The sequence below is a fragment of the Poecilia latipinna genome, unplaced genomic scaffold (assembly GCF_001443285.1).
Source record: "Poecilia latipinna isolate Pla-1442-1.1 unplaced genomic scaffold, P_latipinna-1.0 Scaffold478, whole genome shotgun sequence".
Taxonomy (NCBI): Eukaryota; Metazoa; Chordata; class Actinopteri; order Cyprinodontiformes; family Poeciliidae; genus Poecilia; species Poecilia latipinna.
In genome coordinates this window covers 249,177-271,921 of record NW_015113094.1, presented here as the reverse complement: position 1 = coordinate 271,921, position 22,745 = coordinate 249,177, and the positions used below count along the sequence as shown (strand labels likewise).

General features: G+C 39.3%; 1 protein-coding gene across 21 annotated transcripts in view; it reads left to right on the top strand.

Moving 5' to 3' along the window:
- rims1b (regulating synaptic membrane exocytosis 1b) overlaps positions 1-17,359 on the top strand; it is a 76,479-nt gene extending 59,120 nt beyond the window's left edge. For 10 of the 21 annotated variants that reach the window (XM_015039633.1, XM_015039638.1, XM_015039631.1 and 7 more), the window contains 15 exons: positions 1,137-1,256; positions 3,912-4,001; positions 4,689-4,766; positions 5,267-5,332; positions 6,863-6,979; positions 7,287-7,387; positions 7,791-7,894; positions 8,001-8,161; positions 8,388-8,540; positions 11,400-11,617; positions 13,296-13,434; positions 13,543-13,652; positions 14,178-14,279; positions 14,779-14,918; positions 14,995-17,359. In XM_015039633.1, the coding sequence (XP_014895119.1) occupies positions 1,137-1,256; positions 3,912-4,001; positions 4,689-4,766; positions 5,267-5,332; positions 6,863-6,979; positions 7,287-7,387; positions 7,791-7,894; positions 8,001-8,161; positions 8,388-8,540; positions 11,400-11,617; positions 13,296-13,434; positions 13,543-13,652; positions 14,178-14,279; positions 14,779-14,918; positions 14,995-15,213 (1,918 nt within the window). In that variant the 3' untranslated portion in view covers positions 15,214-17,359. Of the gene's footprint in view, positions 1-1,136; positions 1,257-3,911; positions 4,002-4,688; positions 4,767-5,266; positions 5,333-6,862; positions 6,980-7,286; positions 7,388-7,790; positions 7,895-8,000; positions 8,162-8,387; positions 8,541-10,746; positions 11,277-11,399; positions 11,618-13,295; positions 13,435-13,542; positions 13,653-14,177; positions 14,280-14,778; positions 14,919-14,994 lie in introns of those variants that run through there. The other 11 variants (XM_015039641.1, XM_015039648.1, XM_015039644.1 and 8 more) reach the window with 8 other exon arrangements.
- Positions 17,360-22,745: the final 5,386 nt, after the last annotated feature.

The window sequence follows — 22,745 nt, the reverse complement described above, 5'->3', positions numbered from 1 at the left end:
ATGAAATCCTTGCTCTTATGTTGCAGATGGAATTTAGTTTAGCTTACGTGTTCATTTAGTATTTCCTGTATCTTAGAAATCTGAAGGCAATCTGAGCTTACAGAAAACTCACCTGCACTGAGTAATATGTCATGTAGCTACAGTGCTGGTTTCCCCCCTGATCATAAAACAAACTTTATTGTCAGACATTGATAGCCTGAAAGAATACAAATAAACAACCATTTTCAAATGAGGATGTAATTTATAAAGTGGAAAACCTAACAAAATCAGTCTAGCCCTAAGTGAAAAAGCAATCATCTTTTAAAACTGGTTGTTCTACCTGTGGTAGCAACAACTGCCATCAAGACTGTGATAAGTGGCAAAGAAATGTTTAAATCACTGTGAAGGAACCTGCTACAGCCTCTCAGTCATATTTCAGTTAAAAGATTTATGGCCTTCCACAGTCAATTAAATATGTAGTAATCTTGGTAGTACTGACAAGCAGGGTGTGTGAGCAAGTTTTATTTTCATGCATACATGTGCATGAAAATGCTGGTATCCAGAGATGTGCAATAGATGTGACTAAAATCTCAAACCCTGATCCCCATAGTCCTCTAGGGGAGCAAGTCCTTTCTGTGTGGAGCAAAGATTACGGAATGCTGCTTTACATATTGTTCTGGGTTCGTTTTTAACCTCCTGAATGAGTTTGCAGTGTGCTCTTAGAATAATTTTGTGAAGCCTCCTGTTCCTAGGTACATAGTCGAACTCAGCTTTCCAAAAAATGTAGCTAAGCACAGTTAACTCATGATTTAACAAGGGAATAGTATGGTTCACTTTGCGGCAGGTTGGTTTGGCTTGTGGCTTTTTTCTCAGTAAATAAAATTACTTTTGTCTGATACTGAAATTGGTTTGATGATCTGATGCATTTAGGTGCAAAGAAACCCCCCAAAATGCAAAACAAACAAACAAACAAACAAACCTGCTTTATCAGTAAGAAGACAAACATTTGTTCAGTGGACTTTATGCTTGATGTTGTGATGCAGATTTTCATTTCTTAACCCCACCTTTGTGTGTTTAGTTGCTGTTTCACTCTGTCACTTGCATGTGTCATTTTGTTTTCCTTTGCCTTTCTTTGCATGCGGGTGTTTGGCACACAGCTCCACCCTCCCTGCATGCCTAAAGAGTAAGCCATACACCAGACAAGAGGGGGGCGGCATCTTGCCTCGTAGCATCCTCACACACCGTGTTCTCAGGTTCACAGACGAGGTTACGGTTAGGTAAGAACAGAGCGAATTTCACACATTTCCACTCTCATTCTGCCACCAGTCGGAAGCATGGTTTTACTCTCAACTGACAGCTAATTGTAACATGTGAAGGATTACACCAGTTTTAAATTAATGATCCACTTTTGTAATTAACAGTGCATTAAAAGATATCTGCACACAGCTTTTAAAATGCGAGGTTTTTGTGATTTAAAGAAGTTAAATAAAGATAAACCATTTAATTTTCCCTCTTTCCTTTGTAAAACGCAAAGGAAAAAAAAAATATACTAAAGCTGTTGAGGAGAGATATAGATTGTTAACCAAACAATACTGTGTTTGGTTAAGTTTGTATACTCTTTTAAAGTTGTACATGTGGCTTTGCTCAGGGTCACCCACCATATTTAGACTAAACACTTGGTATCTTGTAGAATGCCTCTGGTCAAGGTCAAATATGTGTGGTGTAGGAAGTCCTTAAACTTCCTGACAACTCATTCCAAAAGTTGAACACACAGGCACACAGTGAAGCATGGGGGTGGTAGCATCATGCTTCGTCATTTTTTTTTTTGTAGCTTGGACTGAAGTCTTAGTTAGGATGGAGAGAGTAATGAACAATTTAAAAAAGAAAAATGTCCAATTTTGCCACAAACCTTCCAAGGTTCTAAGACAGCTGAGAATAAAAAAATATATACATTTTTCAGCACAAAGGTGAATGTAAGCACATATCCAAATCAAGAGTAAAATTCTGGAATCTTCTACCCAGAAAACAAATTGCACCTGAAATGCTGAAATTGAATCAAAAGTTGTTTCAATCAGGTAAATTTCTGTTTCCGTTTTCCTCAAAAAGATGTAAGTTAATGTTTTAATTGAGTTTCACATGTTTATGTCACCTTAAAAGTGGAAGGACTTCTGAACCGTATACTTACGGTTTTATTTTATTTTTATTTTATTTTATTTTATTTTTATTTTATTTTATTTTATTTTATTTTGTTTTATTTCTTTATTTGTTTTATTTACATCACACAAACTTTGGACTACAGTTGGATGTATAAGTAAATTACTGGTGTTGAGATTTAAACAAATCATTATCTAATAACATCTACAACTGGTATTTAGATTTAAGATGAACAGATTGAGATTTTTTGCTTTGAGCATCAAAACATCTGGCCAAGTGGAAATAAATTTCTTCCTACAGGCCTAATTCGTATCAGTACTTAAGACAAGAAAAACAAACGCCAAGACAGAAGCAGTATTTTTATTTATTTATTTATTTATTTTGGACACAAAAATTGAGAGACAAGAAATGAGATGATGAAGACGTAAGCAGGGAACCCATAAAATCTTAAGCAGTCTTACCTGTTTTTTTTTTTTTTACTACCGTGAACTCCATTTATAATGTGAAAAAATTGAAGATGTGAAAAGACAAGGCTGCAAATTTGGAATGTATTAATCCCAATATTTATTAGAATAAAACTTGCAACAATTGCTATATTATGACTCTAAAATTTTAGCGATCGTGAAGAGCTGTTTCATTCAAAATAGAAAAAAGAAATAATGCTGTTAATAAATATTCCATCAAATAAGTGAATGTCCCTATGACATAAAAAATATATTTATTAAAAGTATTTTTTTTTTTTTTGCTGCCAAAAGTGGAGGTAAGCCCTGAAACACACAAAATAAAGATCACAAATTAAGTCTATTATGAAATACATAGTGAAATAAAAATGTGATTGACAAAATAATCTACGCATTAAAAATACACATTGTTTTTATTTCATCAGGGCATATATTCACTTGATGCAGTGTTTATTATTTATTTATTAATAACAGTATTTATGTTTTTAATGCTGTATAAAACAACCATTCACTGTTGCTGCGTTTGGTTTAGAATGCAAACAATTAGATCATGTCTTCCATTTTTTATTACTATGCAACCTGGAGAAGCTTTTACTCAAGTTTATTTTAACACGACAATGTCATACGAGCCCATGAGTGCTCAACATTGCTGCTACTTCAGGGTTAATTAAGGTGAATAAAAGAAACCATTCAACTGAACCCCAGCTTAAATTTGTTGGTTTGTTTTTCTGTCCTTTTGCGGAAATGCATTTGTTTTTATGTGTTGTGTTATTTGCATTTGTAAATTGCATTTGTTGATTCAAACATGACCCAATTACTTCTCAGTTTGCCTGTTTCCGTGTCGCTGCATGTTCTTTGTTTAGTTGCAGGATTGCCACTTCCAACATTATTGTTATACGATGGCATCCATTTAAAGCCACTTGATGTCAGAAAGTGAAATGGGACAAACACACAGACGTATACAAAATATCTGTGAACTAATTGCGAACTCATACAAACCAATCCTTCTGCCTCTGACACCTGGTTTCCATGGTAACTCATCAGCCTACCATCTCAGTGATCTCCCAGCATTTGGTTGCTAGGAATGACTTGCTATGATGAGTGTAGCAGCAGAGCCATTACATGTTACTGTGCCGACTGATTCTACCTCTCCCTCCTCCATCACCTTCTTAAATCTCTCTGTCCTTTCTCTCTCCTTCCTGCATTTTAATAAAACACTCTACTCTTTATCATCACACATTGTATCTAGCTGATTTTTTTTATTTTTTTTATCTTTGTTTCTCTGCCTTGCTTTGCTGCCATTTTGTGGCGTTGCAGCGACCTGCAGCCGTCCCTGGACAGAGTGAGGAGTGCCAGCACCACATGTCTGAGACCAGACACCAACTTTCACTCCTCTGACAGAGACAGGTATCCGACAAAAAATGTGCAACGTGCGACTCGGGCAGCTCTACAGTGACTCTATATGTGTGTGTTTACAAGGATGGCGTGATCCAGTGTTTATTGTTTTAAAGATTCTCCATGTTTTCACTCCATCTCATATCATGTGCCCTGCCCCCTCATAACTACATATTTTCTCTCCAAACTCGCACAAGAAGGCTTTATGAAGAATATGAAAAACCTTTCTTCTCTCCAAGCAACTGGCATCTGTGGATGCCAACTGGTCCAGATCAACCTTTACAGAAATAGTAGCTGCGGTATTTAAATACTTACTCACACTTTCCCAACATTGTCGAATTGAAGAACTGCAGAATCGTAAAGTTTGGATTTTATAGCAAAGCTAATTTGTTTCGCCATGATTTCAGTCCTACATTGTGCTGTGGAAAGTTATCTCAATTCACACTGGGGGAGTCCTTCAGATATAATTTTCAGGTTATGTGTTTGCATGTAAATGAGCTGGTATGAAAATTCAAAAGTACAGGCAAACACATACGATGAACTTTCTCTCAAGTAGTCCTGATGTGACTACAGATGGCTTGTGTCTCTTCTAGCTTTCTGATACTGTGCCATGAAGTGTGCAGTACATTCATGGCCTTTACTAACAAAATCTCCTGGTGTTCTCACCCTGGACCGCTCCTCCTTCTCCTGCCCCTCTAGGTGCTCCAATTCTTTGCCCCGCAGGACTCCCCCAAGCCCCAGGATCTTAGTAGAGCACGTGGCCCCAGAGGAAGAGAGGTATACCAGGCCTGCCCTCCCATCTGCTTTCTCCCTACTTCTTGCTTCTGCTTTGCTTTGCTGCTCAAACCTCCTTGACTTTTTCCTTCTGGAAGCACTACCTGTTGCTTAGAGCTCAAGCTTGATATTACAAACCTTGCGATCGATGCTGTTTCGTTCCCTTTTCTCGTAAAGACTTGTGCTCTGAAGCTGTGCAATTCCATATTTATTCTGCTGTAACTGCCTCTCTGCTGAACTCCCACTGTCATTTTCAACACTACTTTGGCTTTAAAGCACTTTATTTGGTTCAACATTGTTATTAGGGAAGAAAAACAGTTTACATGATGTGCAGTTCTCAGTTAAATTGCTTTCATAATCCTCCCTAAAGAAGTACAGCATCAGTTTTTGGATCTTAGTTTTTTTCTTTTAATCCTCAGGCAACATTCAGCGCACATCTAAGGGGTGGCTGCTTTCCACACACTTTCTTTGTCTTCCTCTATGTTTTTTGGTTGTCAAAACAGGGAGAGTATTAATTCATCCAGTCTAAACTGTCTGTGGGAAAGCAGAAAGTGTCTTGAATTGGACAGGTAAGATCATTTTTGTCTTCACAGATTCATTCATTCATTCATTTGATCAGTTTCCTCTCCTCTCATTTTTATCATCACTTCATTCTTATTGACTACGAGCATCTAAACTGCTTGGTGAGATCTTTAAGTGCACATATGAAGTTGAATTGCCCCAGGCAATCAGTGCAAAATCAGTGTGATATAAATCATTTTCAACAAGCCATCTTAAAAAAATAATGTAAACAACTCCTTTTATGTTTTCATATATTTTACTTTTTTTTTGAGAGAGAGAGAGATCCCTGCCTCATAAACTATCAGAAACAAACTTTCAAGATTTTTGAAAATGTTTTGAATGTAAATCTGCCATAAGTGTGAATAATTGTGGGCTTAATAGTAATTAAAATGAAATGAACTGTTTATTCAAAGTTTTATTCATCAGATTTTAGCAGCCTTTATAACATTAATATTTTAATAGAAAGTTTTAGAACACAATTCTTTGACAAAGTCTACCAATTTTATTGTGTAATGTGATACAGTATAATAAAATATAGTGGATCTACAACTGATCTCACAACTCTATAAATGTAAGAAGGTTTGGTGAGTGTGACAGACAAATAATGCGAGATAAATCAGAATTGCAGATTTTGATTTATCTCAAAATTAAAAAAAAATACCCCCATGTCCCGTTGTGTAGTCTGCATTCACAGGCAAACTGACACTTGATAGTGATATTAAGTGATGAGAGGACAATTCATTTCATCATGTAGTGGCAGTTCCCACCTTCAGGGAGCTTTCAGTTGTGTGTTTAGGTCATTTGCAGTTTAAGCTTACATGTTGAACGTTTACAGCCATATGTTGAACCCCAAGCAGCTCCTGGTATGTTTGGTGCAAATCATTATGAGATGGTCAGAGCTGGTACAAAATGGAGCAGCAGCCATAATGTTTTTCCTGACTGATACCAAATTCATTTCTGATAATGTGGGCTTTATTTTTGACTCTTTCTGATGTTATTTATAAGGACTATAGAGAAAATTTGCTGTGGGTTCTGAGACCAGAGGTTGATGTTTTTAATACAAAAAAATATTTTTAAACGATTTTCCCAATCGTATGCATCACACGATAATGTCCCTAAAATGTAACGGATCTTTGTCCAACTCAAAAAATTTGCCTTGAGGTTCACGCTGTTGGCTGATGCATTTAGAGACTAAATATGGTGAAAGTGTCTCATTTTGTTACAGTTAATGAAGTAGGAAAGTAGAATCTCAGCACAATCTTTACGCAATTGATTGGTGCATCTCTTGTAAAAAAAAAAAAAAAAAAAAAAAACATCTGCTAGAAGCGAATACTAAGAGTCTTTACCCTAATGTCTGTCAAATTATTTCTTAGTTCACAATAGTCAAAATCACAGTAACATGTATTTGCGGGGTTGTTGTATGAAACACCGGAACCCAAGAGGAGTGAAACATTTTTCTTGAGCTATTTTTTTTTTGCTCTCTTTAGATAGTTTGGTATTCTTTTTTATCTTTTTTTTTTTTTTTTATTTGCTGCCAGCAGTCGAATTCAGCCCACCTCTATCCTAAGGGGCAGTAGAAGAAGAGGGGGCCCCCTGAGGCCCTTTGTACAGACAGTGCTGTCAGGTTCCTGTCCTAACTCGCCGCGGCCGGACAGGTGCATGTTGTTACCTGTGTTGATCTTTTCCTCCCCCTATGTGTGCTTGTGTTCATGTTTTCAAGCAGGTATTCCCCCCCTCCCTCCCCCCTTTGTGCTCTTCTAGGATGTGTGTAGCCTTGACTGTGTAGAGAACATACCCAGAAAATAGTCCTTTACTCCTTTTCCTTCTCTCCTAACTTTATTGTCTGCAGATGTCATTTTGTTGCTCCTGTGATTCCATTTTTAAATATGTCAATATTTAATTTTGGGACTAGGCATGTGTCATCATTCCACCTGTTTTCTTGTCTTTGATGCTTATTGTTAGAGCACACCCACACGGCAGCCCTTCTCCTCCAACTGTGTTATCCGGTCGAAGGGGTCGGCAGCTTCCACAGCTCCCTGCGAAGAGCAGCAGCATAGAGCACGGTATGTTTCTCAAGCCATAAAAGCAAAACAGAAAAAATCTATACGAACAGTTTAAAGCTACACCAAAGTCAACATTTGGCAACGAAGCTTTACATTAAGTTTATAAGTTAAGAGCGCTGCGCCCTGTCTCTACTAAGATGGTCTGGAGAATGTAAAACGATGCAAATATGTTGTTTTTATCTTTTATCTTAATTTTAATTTTATTTATCCTTTGGTTTTTAAATATATATTCCACTGTGGATTCACTGTGACCATATTTAAGATTGCTAATGCAGGGTCAAAATGGCATGAAAATGTTTTTTCTCTTTGTACATATGAGGATTATCAATCAATATGGTTTTCAAGGTAACATTTTTTTTTACTCTCTTTTTAAAGCTTTATTTATCTTCTTATTTTGTATCAGCCCTAGCAGTGGAGGAGCGAGCCCGACAGCTGCCAATGAAAGTACATTCCTACCGGCCTTCAGCCTCCCACAACTCTCAAACAGACCTCAAGACCAAACGGGAGGTATGCATCTCCAACTCGTCTTCTTCTGATCACTTTTTTCAGAATGTAGGCGTTTGATCCCTCGTTTGGCATAAATCAGATTAACCCGCCGGAGCTCTGATTGCAGATGTACGCAGAGCAGAGGCGCAGCAGTGACAACATGTCGGCCAGGTCTTCGGACAGCGACATGAGCGACGTGTCGGCTCTCTCCCGTGCCAGCAGTGCCTCTCGTCTCAGTAGCACCAGTTACATGTCTATACAATCAGAGCGGCCCGGAGGACGACTCAGGTCAGTTCTTTTTGGGCGCATGCTCTGGTCGCAATCTAAACAATATTTTACTTTTTTTTTTTTTTTAAACTGCATGCTAATCACAGTTTGTTTTTTTTTTTTTTTTTTTTTGTGAATGTTGCATGCTTCCGCTCCTCTGCATGATTCGTCTCCTCTGTGACACACATCATCACGTACAAACAATCACGCAAACTCACCAAATGGGACAACTTAAAAACAAACTTAGATCAAAGTCTTTAGAGGAGGACAAAAAAGACAGGAGGATATCGTGGGAGGTGAACGGAGAGGAGGAGAAAGAGAGGGAAGCAGGAAAGAGACGGTTCTCTCAGGAGTTGAAACGCAGAAGACACACGGTAGCAGGAGATACAAGGGAGTCCAGGTAACAATAATTCTCCACCTCCTCTAAAATCAATCTTTCCCTCCCTTATGACTGAGGAAAAACACCATCGTTATGTAATCTACTGAATAACGTTGAACTGAACGTAAATGAAATAGATTTGATTGTCTGCACATTAACACATTAAATATTATTTGTAGGTTTACAATATTTGAATGAGTGGATGCAGTGATTTCCACCAGCGTCATGACTCTTTATCACACGTAGCTGTCCGAAAGCCTGATGATAAACAGCATCCAAACCTGAACTCAACTAATAAATTATCTGAAAATAAGCAAGAACTGAAGCGAAACTAAACATAAGCAAACCACGATTAGGCTCAGCTGACGTCAAGCTGATATGAAAAGGACATTTTGAACTCAAACACTCACACACACAGTGCTGGCTGACCAGAAGCAGGGCACTGACAGGGACAAATGACCCAATCCCAGTGGTCCTCCATGGGTCAGGTGGTGATGTAGTGCAGCTTATTAGCTGGCAAATATATTGAAGTCTGGGGAAGTGAGAGAAGGTGACCCCGTTCTTTACAGTCCAAACGATTTCATGGATAAGCAGAAACTCTCACACTTTAAAGAGTCAGATGTGAGAGGAGTCCGTTTGAGTGTGAAGACTTTAAACGATACCAGGTATTTCCATATCCCTGTTTTAGCGCTTGTTCCTCTGTTAATACGACTGCTGCTGAAAGAGCTGTTTCTTTAAGCGTTACCATGTTGTCTTCAATATTGCAGACTAGCTCTCCATCACTTGCGTCCTTCTACACATAGTTCAGTTTTGATCTTTTATTTCAGGTTACCTTTTTCCACTTTTGCTGTGTCCTCTACAAGACTTGTGCGGCTAACTAGGCATTGTTCACCCACTTTAACTGGGGATCTAATTAGATGTATTCTGAAGGCAATAAGGTTGTTATTGTCTGTGTTCATGGATTCTGTTATCTGCTTCAGGACAGTTTGTCCAACTTCATGGAAGGAGAAAGAAACAGAGAAGACGTGGGATTACACAAACACATACCACATTCACTTTTATTGCTTTTTTTGTACACGACCTTCCATCAGCTATCCTTCTCTAATTGCCTGTGCAATTGGCATTTTAAGTAATTGAATGTAATTTTATTTATTTATTTTTTTGCTGGAAAAAAAAACATTGTTTAGCAAACCGGGGATTTCATTAGTGCCGAAGTGTTTGTTCTGGGATTTGACAAAATGAGACCATGGAAGATTATTTCAAAACCTTCTCCATAAACCTCAACACCCACTTCATTCGCAATTTGGTTGAAAAACAGACAAATCGGTTCTAAGAAAACTAAAAATAAATCTGATCATGCCGTTCCAAAATTGTTTTCTTCTCATGAATTCATCCTTTTGATCATTTGGATGTACAATATCTTTGGTGTCACTGTTATGCTGAAAATGTGAATCACTCTTCATCTTCATTTCACTAGTCGACAACAGTAAGATTGGGGACAAAGTTGGATGGAATTTGGAACTTTATCTGCCTCGACAAAAACACTATTTCCATCTAAAGAAAAACAAATCACAAACATTCAGAAAAGAGCCACGAAATAGCTGGACAGTCCGTTGGTATTTTCAGTGTTGCTGTTGGCCTTCCTGACCAGTTTCAGTCTCATAATCAGCTATTTTTCAATATATTTTGTCCACTTCCCCTGACAGATACCTTTGTGCACTAATTTGTTCCTTTGTAACATCTTTGTAAACATTGGTTATCTAAAAGAAGCTGATAAATAAGAAAATCCAACAGGAACGTCTAAACTTTATTTCTATTCCTGTTGCTTTACTTTATTGTAGCTCTGAATTCAAAACGATTGAATTCTAAAAATAAATCAAAACATTCTTCACCACAAGGTTATTGTAGTTTTTTTTTTCTTTTTTCACAAATAAATTATGTTATTCTGTAAATTGTACAGGATAATTGATCCACTATCTGCAGAAAAGGTTTTGAAATTATGAAACAAAGTGTCACTTTTTGACATAATAAAGCATGGCCTTTTAAAGACTGTGGACTTTCGAGATCAACTGTTATACACACTCAAAGTATCTTTGAGAGATTCAGCTGAACATTACAAAAATGCAAAAACTACATGTTTGCACTGAAATCTTATTTGTCCTTTTGTCCGTGTGTTTATGTATTTGTGCACCTCCCCCCCTCCACCTCCCACCCCTGCATGTCTTAGATCTCTCCTTGCATGCCTTCTGTGCTGTGACTGCCCGGACCCCCTCCATCCTCAAGACCAGGACCTTCCCCTTCCATCCTACCCATCCTCTGCCATAAATTCTCTAACTCCCCTGCAGGAGGCAGTGGAGAGGCCTCAAACCACACTCCCTCTTTCCTCCCTCTGCCCGGCTCCTCTGGGTCATTGGACTGTAGCTGTCAGGGAGCCACTGGGAGCGGAAAGTCTGAGTGAAAGAGGCAGTGTGGCTGCGCTGTCCTGCAGCACACTGACGCCCTCCGAGGGGATCGACGTGCGCTGGCTCCTCCAAAACCCTAGGAGGCGGCATCGCTCACGTTACTGCTGCTGCTGCTGCTGCTCATGTTTAGTGCAATGGTTAAGAAGAAACTTGAACTTATAACATCATGGCCTTTTGGTTAATGAACACTCTTTTTCAGTCCTACCACAACTGTAAACTTGAGTTATGTTCATTTAAAACAGAAGGTGTATTCTATTTGGTTCCCACTTGGCATAATAAACAGCAGTTCACTTTTTATTCTGCTCCTGCTATTTTATGTTATCCCAGATTATTGGAACGTTATTATATACATTAATTAAGAGCACACTCAATAACCCCAACAGGGTCCTAGATTTATCCAGAGTCCTCTACCTTACAGTCGGCAGATGCGATCTTCTATGGGTCGGAACATGATGAAGAGCTCCAGTGTGAGCGGTGAGATCTACACGCAGGAGCGCACAGACGGCAGCCAATCAGACACCGCTTTGGGCACCGTAAGTGGTGGCAGCAAGAAGAGACGCTCCAGCATCAGCGCTCGCTTCGTGGCCATCGTCGGCAAGAACCGCAGCCGCAGCACCTCACAGATCAGCGACCCTGGTGAGTCGCACACACTAACTGTTCAAACTTTGTATCACTATTGTCCTCTAAAACAGGATTACGTAGCCCTCAAGGTTTAGTCATAATTTGAATGCCTTGTCTTTGATCACCTGGACATCAGAAGAAATTTGGGGAATTATTTATAAAATTAAAAATTCCGGTGAAAACAGTAGAAATTTTGTGGGTAGGGTTTTGGGTAACATTTATGTCATCATGTGGAGATTTTAGTCCCTGGGTATCTTCACAGTTTTATTCTTCACTGACAAAATGTGGTGTCAGCATATTGACTCAATATCAAGTTGTAAAAAGACACAAGTTTTCTATTGTGTTCCTTTTAACCTTGATTTTTAATACTTTTTTATAATTTGGGAAAGGAGAATAACAACTGTTGTACTTATTTAGAAGACTGCATTTAAGTTCTATTTTAAGCTCTACAATGTTACTTAAATTATTGGATATAATGATGATTTAAAACATCCTAAATGTTTGTTCTCATAGGAATAGTCTTGATGATTTGTCCTGACAAATTAAAACACACTTTAGTCCAGACCCAGAAAATTGAAAGTGTTCTTTCCTTCCGAAGAAGACAAAATCTTCAGCTGCCTTAGAGTTTAAATGTCCAGCACTCTTTCCACTGAGGGCATGTAGAATGAAAGCCAGACTCTGCCTTTCTCTTCTTTGTTCCTGGCATAAAAAGCTATTAAAAAGCCTTTGGCCTGGGGGGGGAGGAGGTTGGTTCTCCTACTTTCGCTGTTTCATCTTTGATGTAAAGATGGGAGAAAAAAAAGAGAGAGAGAGAGAAAGAGAGAGAGAGAGAGGCACGGGACAGAGTCCAACACTAATTCATAGAAAAATCTATTTTGGTCATGATGGATGACAGCAACATCAGGTAAGGCTGTAACCTCGTTTTACTGGATTCATATGGTTGAAGCTGAGCTTTATCCTCCAGCTGTTTCATGCTATTGGACATTTTGCGACTAACGGACTGTTTTGATTTGCAACTCGTAGAATGAACTAGAATCTAAATTAGTTTATTCAAATGTATTGCTGCATATTTAATGTCTGTCTTCTGTTGTGTAAATTAAATGGTAGCAGCATTCACGTCCCTTATACACTTTCGTATTGAATCTGTGAAATGTTATAGATCTTATTGGGATTTTGTGTTATAGACCAACACAAAGTAGGGCATAATTCTGAAGTGAAAGGAAAAGGAGTTATTGCTTTCAAACAATAAAAATCTGACATGTGGAAATGTTCAAGGAGTGGGAATACTGCAGCTTTTTACTGTAGGCATTGTGGTTTATTTTGTTTTGTTTAATATATTATATTCCCTGGATTACATGGATTGTACATGTACAAGTAGAAATCACTTAGAAAGTCAGAGAATTCGGCTTAAAAGACGTTGGCAAAATGTTGCGTTTTTGTAATCAACAAACATGTTCTGCAGTATTAAAATATTGTTTTGAAAGAGATTTACACACGAAGTCCATGCTTTCGGTCCAAAGCATGGGCTGAAATGCAACAATTTTAATCAAAACTGCAGACCTGGATCATTCTGGATCAGTCTCTCTGCCTGACCTCGGAAGCTTATGTGTATCACGTTGAATTCGAAGGCCGTAAACTGTTGGATTAAAAGTTTTTTTGCTCTTGCCTCTTTTCTTTCTTTTTTTTTTTCTAGAGGGGAAGACTAAAAGGGAAAAGGGCATCCAGAGGAGCACAGAGACTGGCATGGCCGTGGAGCTTTCCAGGAACATGAGCCGCCAGGCCAGCAGAGACTCCAACAACGGCAGCATGAACAGCTGCAACTCTGAGGGAAAGTGAGTGAACCACAAATCTCCTCCTGAAAAACAGATGAGATTTATCAGTGACCTACCTGAACTTCGTGAGGAACAAATTTGCTCTGTTTTGTTTGTTTTCTGTATTAGTTTCTGTGTTAGTTTAAATCTGGGTGCCAGCAGCCAGTTCAGCGATTTCCTGGATGGACTGGGACCAGCACAGTTGGTGGGCAGGCAAACTCTGGCTACTCCTGCCATAGGTACTAAATTGTCACACTTGTCTCTGCTGTTGTCTTATTATTCAGCTTATTATTTCTCTTCTCATTTATTTGTCCCATCTATGCTATAAATTGCTCTCTCTCCTCCCATTGCTATAAGTCTTTCTCATCTTGTCTACCTGTCTTTTCTTCCTCTCTCATAACTAACTTTGTTAGTTTTTAAATATGTTTTAAATATTTTTGTTTATTTAAATATGTGTAGTTCTTTGTTCAGTTCTAATTTAGTTTTTAGTTATTTGTTTTGTTTCTCTAAAGATTTTTTTTTCCATTTGTTTTTTTTTTTTTGACGATACCTACTTTCAGTTGTTTTGTGTTTATTTAGACATGTAGATGTCTTTTTCTCTGTCCACCACTTCAGGAGCTTCCCATTGTCTTAGCAAAGCTCTGAGGTAACAGCTTAGCTGCTGTCCTGTTTGGTCTGGGTTCACAGCATCACATCATTGTCTCCTTTCATCATTTGAACCACTTGTTGTTCCTCTCAGCAAGCGTTGCTCTCTCATTACTCAGGTGACATTCAGATTGGAATGATAGAGAAAAAAGGGCAGCTGGAGGTGGAGGTCATCAGAGCTCGAGGACTCGTACAAAAGCCAGGATCCAAATCTCTGCCTGGTAAGAACCTGCACCTGATGACACCCAGCTACTGCTTCTGCAGATGGTTTGCAGAGATGCCCTGTACTCACATGATGGGTAATAGCTGCTTCTTTAGCCCTGGTCCAACAACTCTCGTTTTTTCGACTTTGTTTGCTGATTGTTTGCAAAGCCGTTTTTTTGCTCACAGTCGTATGATAAAACTCAAATAGCAGCTGGTACATCAAGCATTGTGGTACTGCCAAGAACTCTTTTGAGTTTGCATTTGTAGAAACTGACGGTTTTTTTTTTTTTTTTTTTTTTCCCATTCTTAGCCAGTTGCCCAAGCCCAGTCATATTGAGTATGGGGGACATTTGTGAGCATACGTTTTCAGAGTAAAGAGTGCCGAATGCAATTTTTTTTTTTCTTTTTCTTTTTTCTTCCAATTATAATTATAAATTGTATTTATTTATTTATTTTTTTAGAAAATCTGGATCAGCTTGTATTTTCAGACCATTTTATTGTTTTTCTATTCTTTAGCTCCATATGTCAAAGTCTACCTGCTGAATAATGGAGCATATGTAGCCAAAAAGAAAACTAAGATTGCACGGAAAACACTTGACCCCCTGTATCAGCAAGCACTGCTGTTTGAGGAGAGCCCACAGGGGAAAGTCCTACAGGTGAGTGCCATATATTTTTTTTCCCTCCTCATCACATGATTGAGCTGAGTAGCTTAAAGCACATCTTCTCCCTCAGGTTATCGTCTGGGGTGACTATGGCAGGATGGACCATAAAAGTTTCATGGGAGTTGCACAGATCCTGCTGGATGAGTTGGACTTGTCAAACACAGTCATTGGTTGGTACAAGCTGTTCCCTCCGTCCTCTTTGGTCGATCCGACGCTGGCATCCCTGACGCGGAGAGCTTCCCAATCATCTCTTGACAGCTCCTCAGGACCGCCTGGTGTTCGAACCTAGTGGACCAACAGTGCTACACTATCCCTCGAAGGAAAGGGGGGGGTAAAAAAAAAGAAACTTAAGAAAAGAAACTGAAGAGAGAGGCCCATACAATAAAAGGTAGAACCATAGAACAACAACAATCAGAAACGGTCACAGCCAGAAAGCTTTGTTGAAACCTGACAATCACTCCTGCCGCAGTTATTTTTGTCTGTCGTAGGGAGCGTCATATTTCGGTGTTTCGTTTCCATTCAAAGAAAAATCTCATGGTTTATCTCTTGCTCTCCGGTCGGAATATGATAGCTATGAGTGTCGGTGAATCAAAAAGAAACAGGGTGGTTTTTAACCGAATCAACCTAGCAAAGAAATGTACGTAAGCATTGGAATGTATGGCCTCGTGACAGAGGTAAAATCCCTTCGCTGACTGCAGGGGGCGCAGTCCTTTCTGCAGCGGCCTCCTCCAGAAGCCCATCAGACTGCCGGTACTCCTGCTCTCTCTCCCCGTCAGGATGCCGCCCTGCCCTCCCCCGCATGGGTGTTCAGTCTGGAAGCACAGGGCCTTCTTCTGGTGCCTAGATCACTGGTCCCTTTCTTTGTCAAGATATTCTCTTTTCAACATGTTTACCATGGCTACTCTTGGGCCATAGTCTTTTAAGAGTGAATTCTGTGGCATTCCTTTCTTTCCTTTTGTTACTACAGGCACAAAATGTTTTTGCAGTGTGCAAAATGTTCATGATATGTGGTCAGTCTGAAGTGTGCATGATGAAAAAAAGAGATTTTTAAAGGACACAAAATTTAGTCTGCAGCTCTTCTCCGGGATGATGGGTAATAATAAAATGGTCCGCCATTTTGCCTCTGTTCTTTCACTGAGTTCACCTGGAAATTTCCTGGGTGGAACAATGGAGATCTTGCTGCACGTAGTAAAGCCTCATTTGTCAAATACTGAAATAGATTTGGGTGCAGAAGTTGTAGAAGAAGTCCCACGTGTGACCCGTGAAACTGTAACAATCCTTGACAATTCAACCTGATACTGATAATCCTGGTGGCTGGAGAACGTCATGTATATACCACACTCTTACTTTTTCAACGTTTTGGTAATTTCAGTTACAGAATGCAATAGAGAAGCAAAAATTGTCTAATTCAAATTTTTTGGATTTTAAAGTTGCAGCCTCACAACAGGGATGGTAAAACCAGATATTTTTCCAAGGGGAATACATTCCTGCAAATGCCGTGTCACGCATTTTCATTTTAATTGTTCTTTCCAAAACATAAGTATTGAACAGTCACCCATTAGACATGCAGCATGTGGTCCACTCTGCCATAAACAGCCCTTTGACCCGAATCAGTTCATCACATGGCAGAGGCACCACATTAAACGTGACTGTCCTGCGCAGTGTTGCTCAGAGCTGCACGGGCTAAAATGAGTTCCCACACTTTCTTGGATATGTATTGCAGAGATCCTCCTGTTGATCCAAACCGACCCCTACTCAAGAAGCTCAAAGTATTCCTCACTGAACCTCAAGTCTTTTTGTTTACAATGTTTTTTTGCATGTTCTAGGAGAAGAAATTGCAGAATCACAGACAGGAGAATCTTGCAGAATATGCCATTCATTCCCCTAAAACCTCTCCTTTCTCGGAGATGCAGCAAACTTCCTAATGATCCTCCAAGAGTGTTGCCAAGGAAATGAGCCGAGAATGGGGGCAAAATGATGGACCGAAGCAGTGACATGTCTTAGATTTTTACACCTGATAATGAGATCAATGTTCAACCACTTGTCTTTGTTTAATTGTGTTGTAGGGGGTTGACAAATAAATCAAGGTTATGTCACTTTGAAATGTCCAAGGGATATAGTATCACTGTCAGATAAAAAAAATAAATAAATAAATGCTATTGTTCACCTATGCCAGAGCTGGATTGGACCATGTAACTTTTCACATTTCTGAGGGAGTGCCTTCCCTCACCCCAGCACGTTAAAAAGTTTTTATTCAAAGCTTAGTTTATCTTGTTTATAATACAAGCACAAGAGCTTGATTTTTTACTAGAAAAAGTTTAACTTTTCAAAAAAAAAACAACCAAGCAAAACATGTAGTTATGAAAATGGAAAAAAAAAGAAAAAAAAAAAGCAACAATCCCGTTGGTTCAGGTTACTTATTTTGTCTCGAAGCAGAAAAGAAGAATAGATCGCAGTTTCCTCATGCATCTATGCGAATATGAAAGTCGGGACACCAACACTCATCTGCCAGTCTCGTCTGCAGACACCTCCCGCCACCACGTGGGGAGGACTTGGGAATGCGTTCCAAGCTGCATGCACTTCTTTTTCTTTGCATTTTTTCTTTTTCTTTTTTTTTTCTTCTTTTTTTGTAAAACCAATACAGGAAAAAAAAAAAAAAGACACTGACCTTGACGCGTGTTAGTTCCACGTACTGTAGGGCCGCTTGTATGTTGCATGCAGTTGTACAGTTTTGCTCGTACTTGAATATTAAAGAGATAAAAACCAAGAAGCCATTCCCATATCGCAAAAGACATTTGAACTCAGCTGGAGTCTGTTCCACGTCCCTCTGTCTGGTGCTGAGTGTCTCTCAAACTGAAACCCGAGATTATGCTGATGTCTTTCCCTGATCCTCTAGAAGATGTACTGTACTGTACAGTCATACTGAGCAGAGCTCACAGCCCCTCTTACTATTATTATTATTATTCCACTTCACAGTATACCTCACAGGGGGCTGAGGTGATGTATGAATACTAAATATGTACAAATAACATCAAAACTATGTGGAGATAATTATGTTTTAAAATAATTTCAGATATGGTGACACGTGGGCTTTTAAGTTATACAGCGAATAAACAGAGAATCATATTATTCAACAGCCGACTATCGATTACTGTAAAAGGGGCCAAGTCATTTAAGTGGTAATAACACTACATACAATTGGGGACCATGCAGATGGACGCATCGAGGTAATGGGCTACAAGGTGTTATACAGTCTGAACACTGAAACCCCGAAAGGGCCAAGTTCAATCCCTCTTCACAAGCGTTTTCTTTGCATCGTCTGGTGAAGCCCCCCCCCCTCCTCCTCTCCCTCAACACCCTTCTTTTTGTCAGTATTAACAGGAGAGAGAAAAAAGAAAATCGATAATTGTTTACAATCTTCTGTGTTCCACTGAAGCAATGAGAAAATTAGAGAATAGTAAAGCATTCACTGCAACAATTATTGTTTGTATAACAGATGTGGCTCAAATGATGTGTATGTTTTATATATATATACATATATATATATATAAAAAAAGTTCATTTTTATTATTTACAAATAAAAAAACGAATGTGTGGAAAAAAAAAATGTATCGTTTGAGTTTTTGCCAAGCGTAAGTGTTCTGTCGCCAATTTTAGTCATTTTAAAATGAGACGTGTATTGTTACTTTACTTTTTGAAGTTGATCAGTGTAAAATTTTATAAGATTTTCAAACCCTACATACATAACATTTATGTATATAGGATTTACGTAAATCCTATATACATGCACCTACAGCACAATTATACGCTACTTTGTACTGGTCTTCAACATAAAATCCTAGTAAAGTACATTAACGACTGTGTGTGAAAAATGTGAACAGCTGCAAAGGGTATGAATACTTCTGAAAAGTACAGTAAGTCAACTAACTAAGGGTTTTCTTAAATGAGAGATTTTTTTTTTTTTTTTTTTGGCTAATGCTTTGGAGAGTGCTTCATGAAAACAAGCCTACAGGAGTGGAGCATGGCAGAGTGGTAACAATGGGCCTGAAGTGAGAACTGAGTGCTTGTTAGATGTGATCTGAACAGGAAGAGGAAGCCCAACACCACGTCTCCACCTTATTATTACCGCTCAGCTGTGAATGATGTCACCAGCATTAATTTGACTCCACCCTGGCACACTGGGGGAACGCTGCAGCATGTATATACGCATACACACACACATATAGCCTAACCCTCATATGAGTCACTGAAGCAAAGCAATTACACACTTCAAGAATTGTTGCACAATTTTAGCACTTGCTATTCTTTTCTCTTTTTAGTCACTATTCTGTTCTTGAGCAGCGTTACACTTTTCTGCTGACCTTACACAATGCAGCTAACATTTGAAGCATTGTTTTCTCCTCTGGGGGAAAATATTTTTTTTTTTACAAAAAAAAAAAAAGAAGAAAAAAAGAAAAACTCCTCTAGACTTTAAACGGGGAGAAAATGTTGAAACTGCCTTTGCATATGGGAAAAGTAGGAGGCATGATAGTTTCAGTCATGTTCAAGCATTTTTAGTTCCGTATTCCTGTTGACATTTTAAGATCACTTTCAGGATGTTTGTTACCTCGTTGATTGTTGTCCCGCTAAACTAAGCTTTAAGTTTATGTGCATTTTCTTCTAGCTCATTGGTAAACCAATAATTTCAGTTTTGAGGTTTTAGGTTTTATTACCTGAGGTTTTTTTTTTGTTTTTTTTTTTCATATCACTTGCCATATTTTCATCCTGTCCTATTTTAATTTATTTTTATTGAACTAATTTAAATCAGAAAAAATATAAACAATGAATATATAACAATATCAAAGTAAAACTTATTTATCCTTTAGTGCAGAACAGATCACATAGTTCTCAACAAGCCACAAACCAAGAACAAGACTGAAAACAGCAGTGTTTGTTGATAAAAGCTCATTACACCTCTGTACCCCAACATTTACTGATTATTTCATTGCTGTTATATTTCCATAGAGGAAGTCAGAGTCTCATGGCCTCATGCGTGACCTAACATGTAATACAGTGCAGCGGAGAGCTTGAGAGATTTATGTTCTTCTCATTAAATAAACAGAGGGCCCCTTGAAACAACATCTGCAGGCAATCTTAACTAATCCTCCCAGCACACTTGCCATGCCAGCCGGGCCCCCGGGCCTTCTCTGTTCCCTTCGCTGCTGCACCAGGGGTCACGGCCCTCTGGTTCAACACATGGATGGGGGCCTTGCGGAAAAGCAGAGAGCTGATCACATGTCATGTAAGAGACGCCACAATAAAATTTCCATCTCGCTCGATGGAAAAAGATTAATCAAATCAGGTCATAAGTACCACATGAGTGGAAAGAGAGAGTCTTGGAAAGAGCTGGAGTATACATGTCACAAATTTAGCTTTACTGAAATACGTCGAGATGTTCTTCCCAAAGAAACTAAACGAAGCAAATGAAAACTTAGAGCTCCTAATCTGCAAACCTTCTGCTGACTCAAAGAAACACTGAACTGTTTTGATGTTTTCCATGGAGATGTGAGACGGGGTGATTCTGGAAACCGCTTTTGAAAAGATGACATGACGTCTCCTCGGTTTGAAGGTTTCTGAGTTCACCGTTTCTTTCCCACACGAGAGCAAGATAACAGCAGCTTGGCTTGCGCCCTGGCATACCAGTCAAGAGAAAGGAGGTGAAAACTTCAACAAAAAGCCCTCTGATTCTTCTGCCTCACAAAACCGAACACCAGCATCCGTTGCTGTGTTTCAGGAACAGATACGGCGGTTCTTGCATTTAAGATACAATCAGCAGTGACATTAAGTTTGTGTTTTTTGCTCTAATAAACCATCTGTGTTCCTCTAGACTTTTTTTTTTTTTTTTTTACTGGTCTCTTTTATTACCCTACTTGAAGAGCCTTCTAAATTATAACGTTAAAAGCGCCAAGAATATGTCCTTCTTGTGACACCATAGAGCTACCTGTGTTGGTCTTCTGACTGGGTTTAAATTTTCCAGACCTATGCCATGTAATTCTCGAGTGACAAAATCTTTCACCTCTACAAACCTCACTTCTGTGCCGTGCTCTGGTCCTTACATATGAGCAGTTTTTTTTTCTATCATAATATAACCTCCATCTTGGTGCACAGTTGAGGTTCCCCAATGTTCTTTTTAGTGCATTTCCTGGTGTGTCTATGGCTTTGATAAACTTTTGTGTGCCGGGATGCTGGTAATGGGTCTCCAGATGGCTTTGAAGAAGCCTCCAGCGGCGTCTAATGGCCTCAGCGACGTCAGCCTTTCCCCAGAAGCCTTTGGTCAGCTGCTCATAATGTGCTCCAGCGTAACCGTCCCGAGAGAAATGAAGCATCCTTGAGTGTCATCTACACTCCAGCTGTGCAGAGCTGAACATTGTGGATGGGACTTTGTTGAACAGCTGGAGTAAGAACAGGAAGCCAGACTGTGTCTTGGCGACAGGCACCAAAACATGTCGTTTAAGTTTACTTCTACTGCTCTGCTTGAGAGATTCGTCTGTCAAAGCTGGGTGTCTTAAAATAAAGCTGAAAATGACACATGGACTAGTCTAATTCACATGACAAAGAAGGAAATGTCCACAGAAAGACTCCATAGACCTTAAGAGTGAAAAGCGAGCGTAAGCTATATTTGATCAGCTCCAGCTTACACTATAATTGTAACAGGCATAGTAGGTTTGGACCTGAAAAGTCATAAGCGGTCTACGATAATGTGAGAGCTGGAAAGGAATGGCTTCTGGGTAAGACTCCATGAAGGAAACAGATTGGTGAGTAACTGGCAAAATGAACAGCAGGAATTAGGTAAACAGGAAGTAGCATTTTACACAGCTGAGGACATTTCCTTGGGTTAACTCTGTGGAGACTCAAACTTTGACTGTCCGAAAGCCATGGAGATTAAACAGTGGAGACGAGGAAAATGTCAAGTTATTGGGGATTGTTTCACCCCCCAGGACATTATGGAAGAGGACCCTATGTACAGTGGGAACCATGGACGGTGAATAAATGATCGTCTGTTATCCCTAGCTCTGGGGTCGGGTAAACATTACAGGTCAGTGTTGGAAAGGGCAATAGGGCAGAATAAATCCAAAATCTGCAAGGTGATAATCAGGGTACAGGTACATGCAGCCATCTTTATGAATTTACGAAATTTAGGAATAGGTGTTGTACTGATTCCCCCCCCCCACCCCCCCACACACTTTTTTTAAGCTCTTGGTGTCTTGGGATTTTGTCAAACTTGAGTCAGTGGAGCCTGAACAGAAAGTCAGCCACCAGCAGATGGCGTCGTTTCGTAAGAAGACCAAATCCGGCAGGAGGAGGAATCGTCTCTTGCACTTTCTCTGCAATAAACTCAGAACGCACCTGAGCGCCACTCATTACAAGCAGATTACTGCGTTGTTGTTGATTTTTTTTTTTTTTGCGACAGGACGCTGTGTGAGATCTGCTTCTTAGAAACGCGATGATCATTAAGGTCAGGTCGATGCCGAGAGAATATAGGAACCAGTCAGACACGACAAAAGCGGCGTCGACGAGTAAGGAGGAGGAAGTTCACACGCGGAGGCATAACTGACGCTAAGGTTCCCCCCGCGACGCCTCCTTCCCCCTAAAACTTTCACTTCAAATGAAAGAAGTGTTTTCCGTTCTTGACAGCCTTTTTTTTTTTTTTTTTTAACCCATATTTTAATAGTGACTCCACGACATAAATAAATGAACCAGAAAGAGGATGTCATTCATAATCACATCCTGCAAACATGTGGCGTGGCAATAAAATATATATAAAAAAATATAATAATAGCA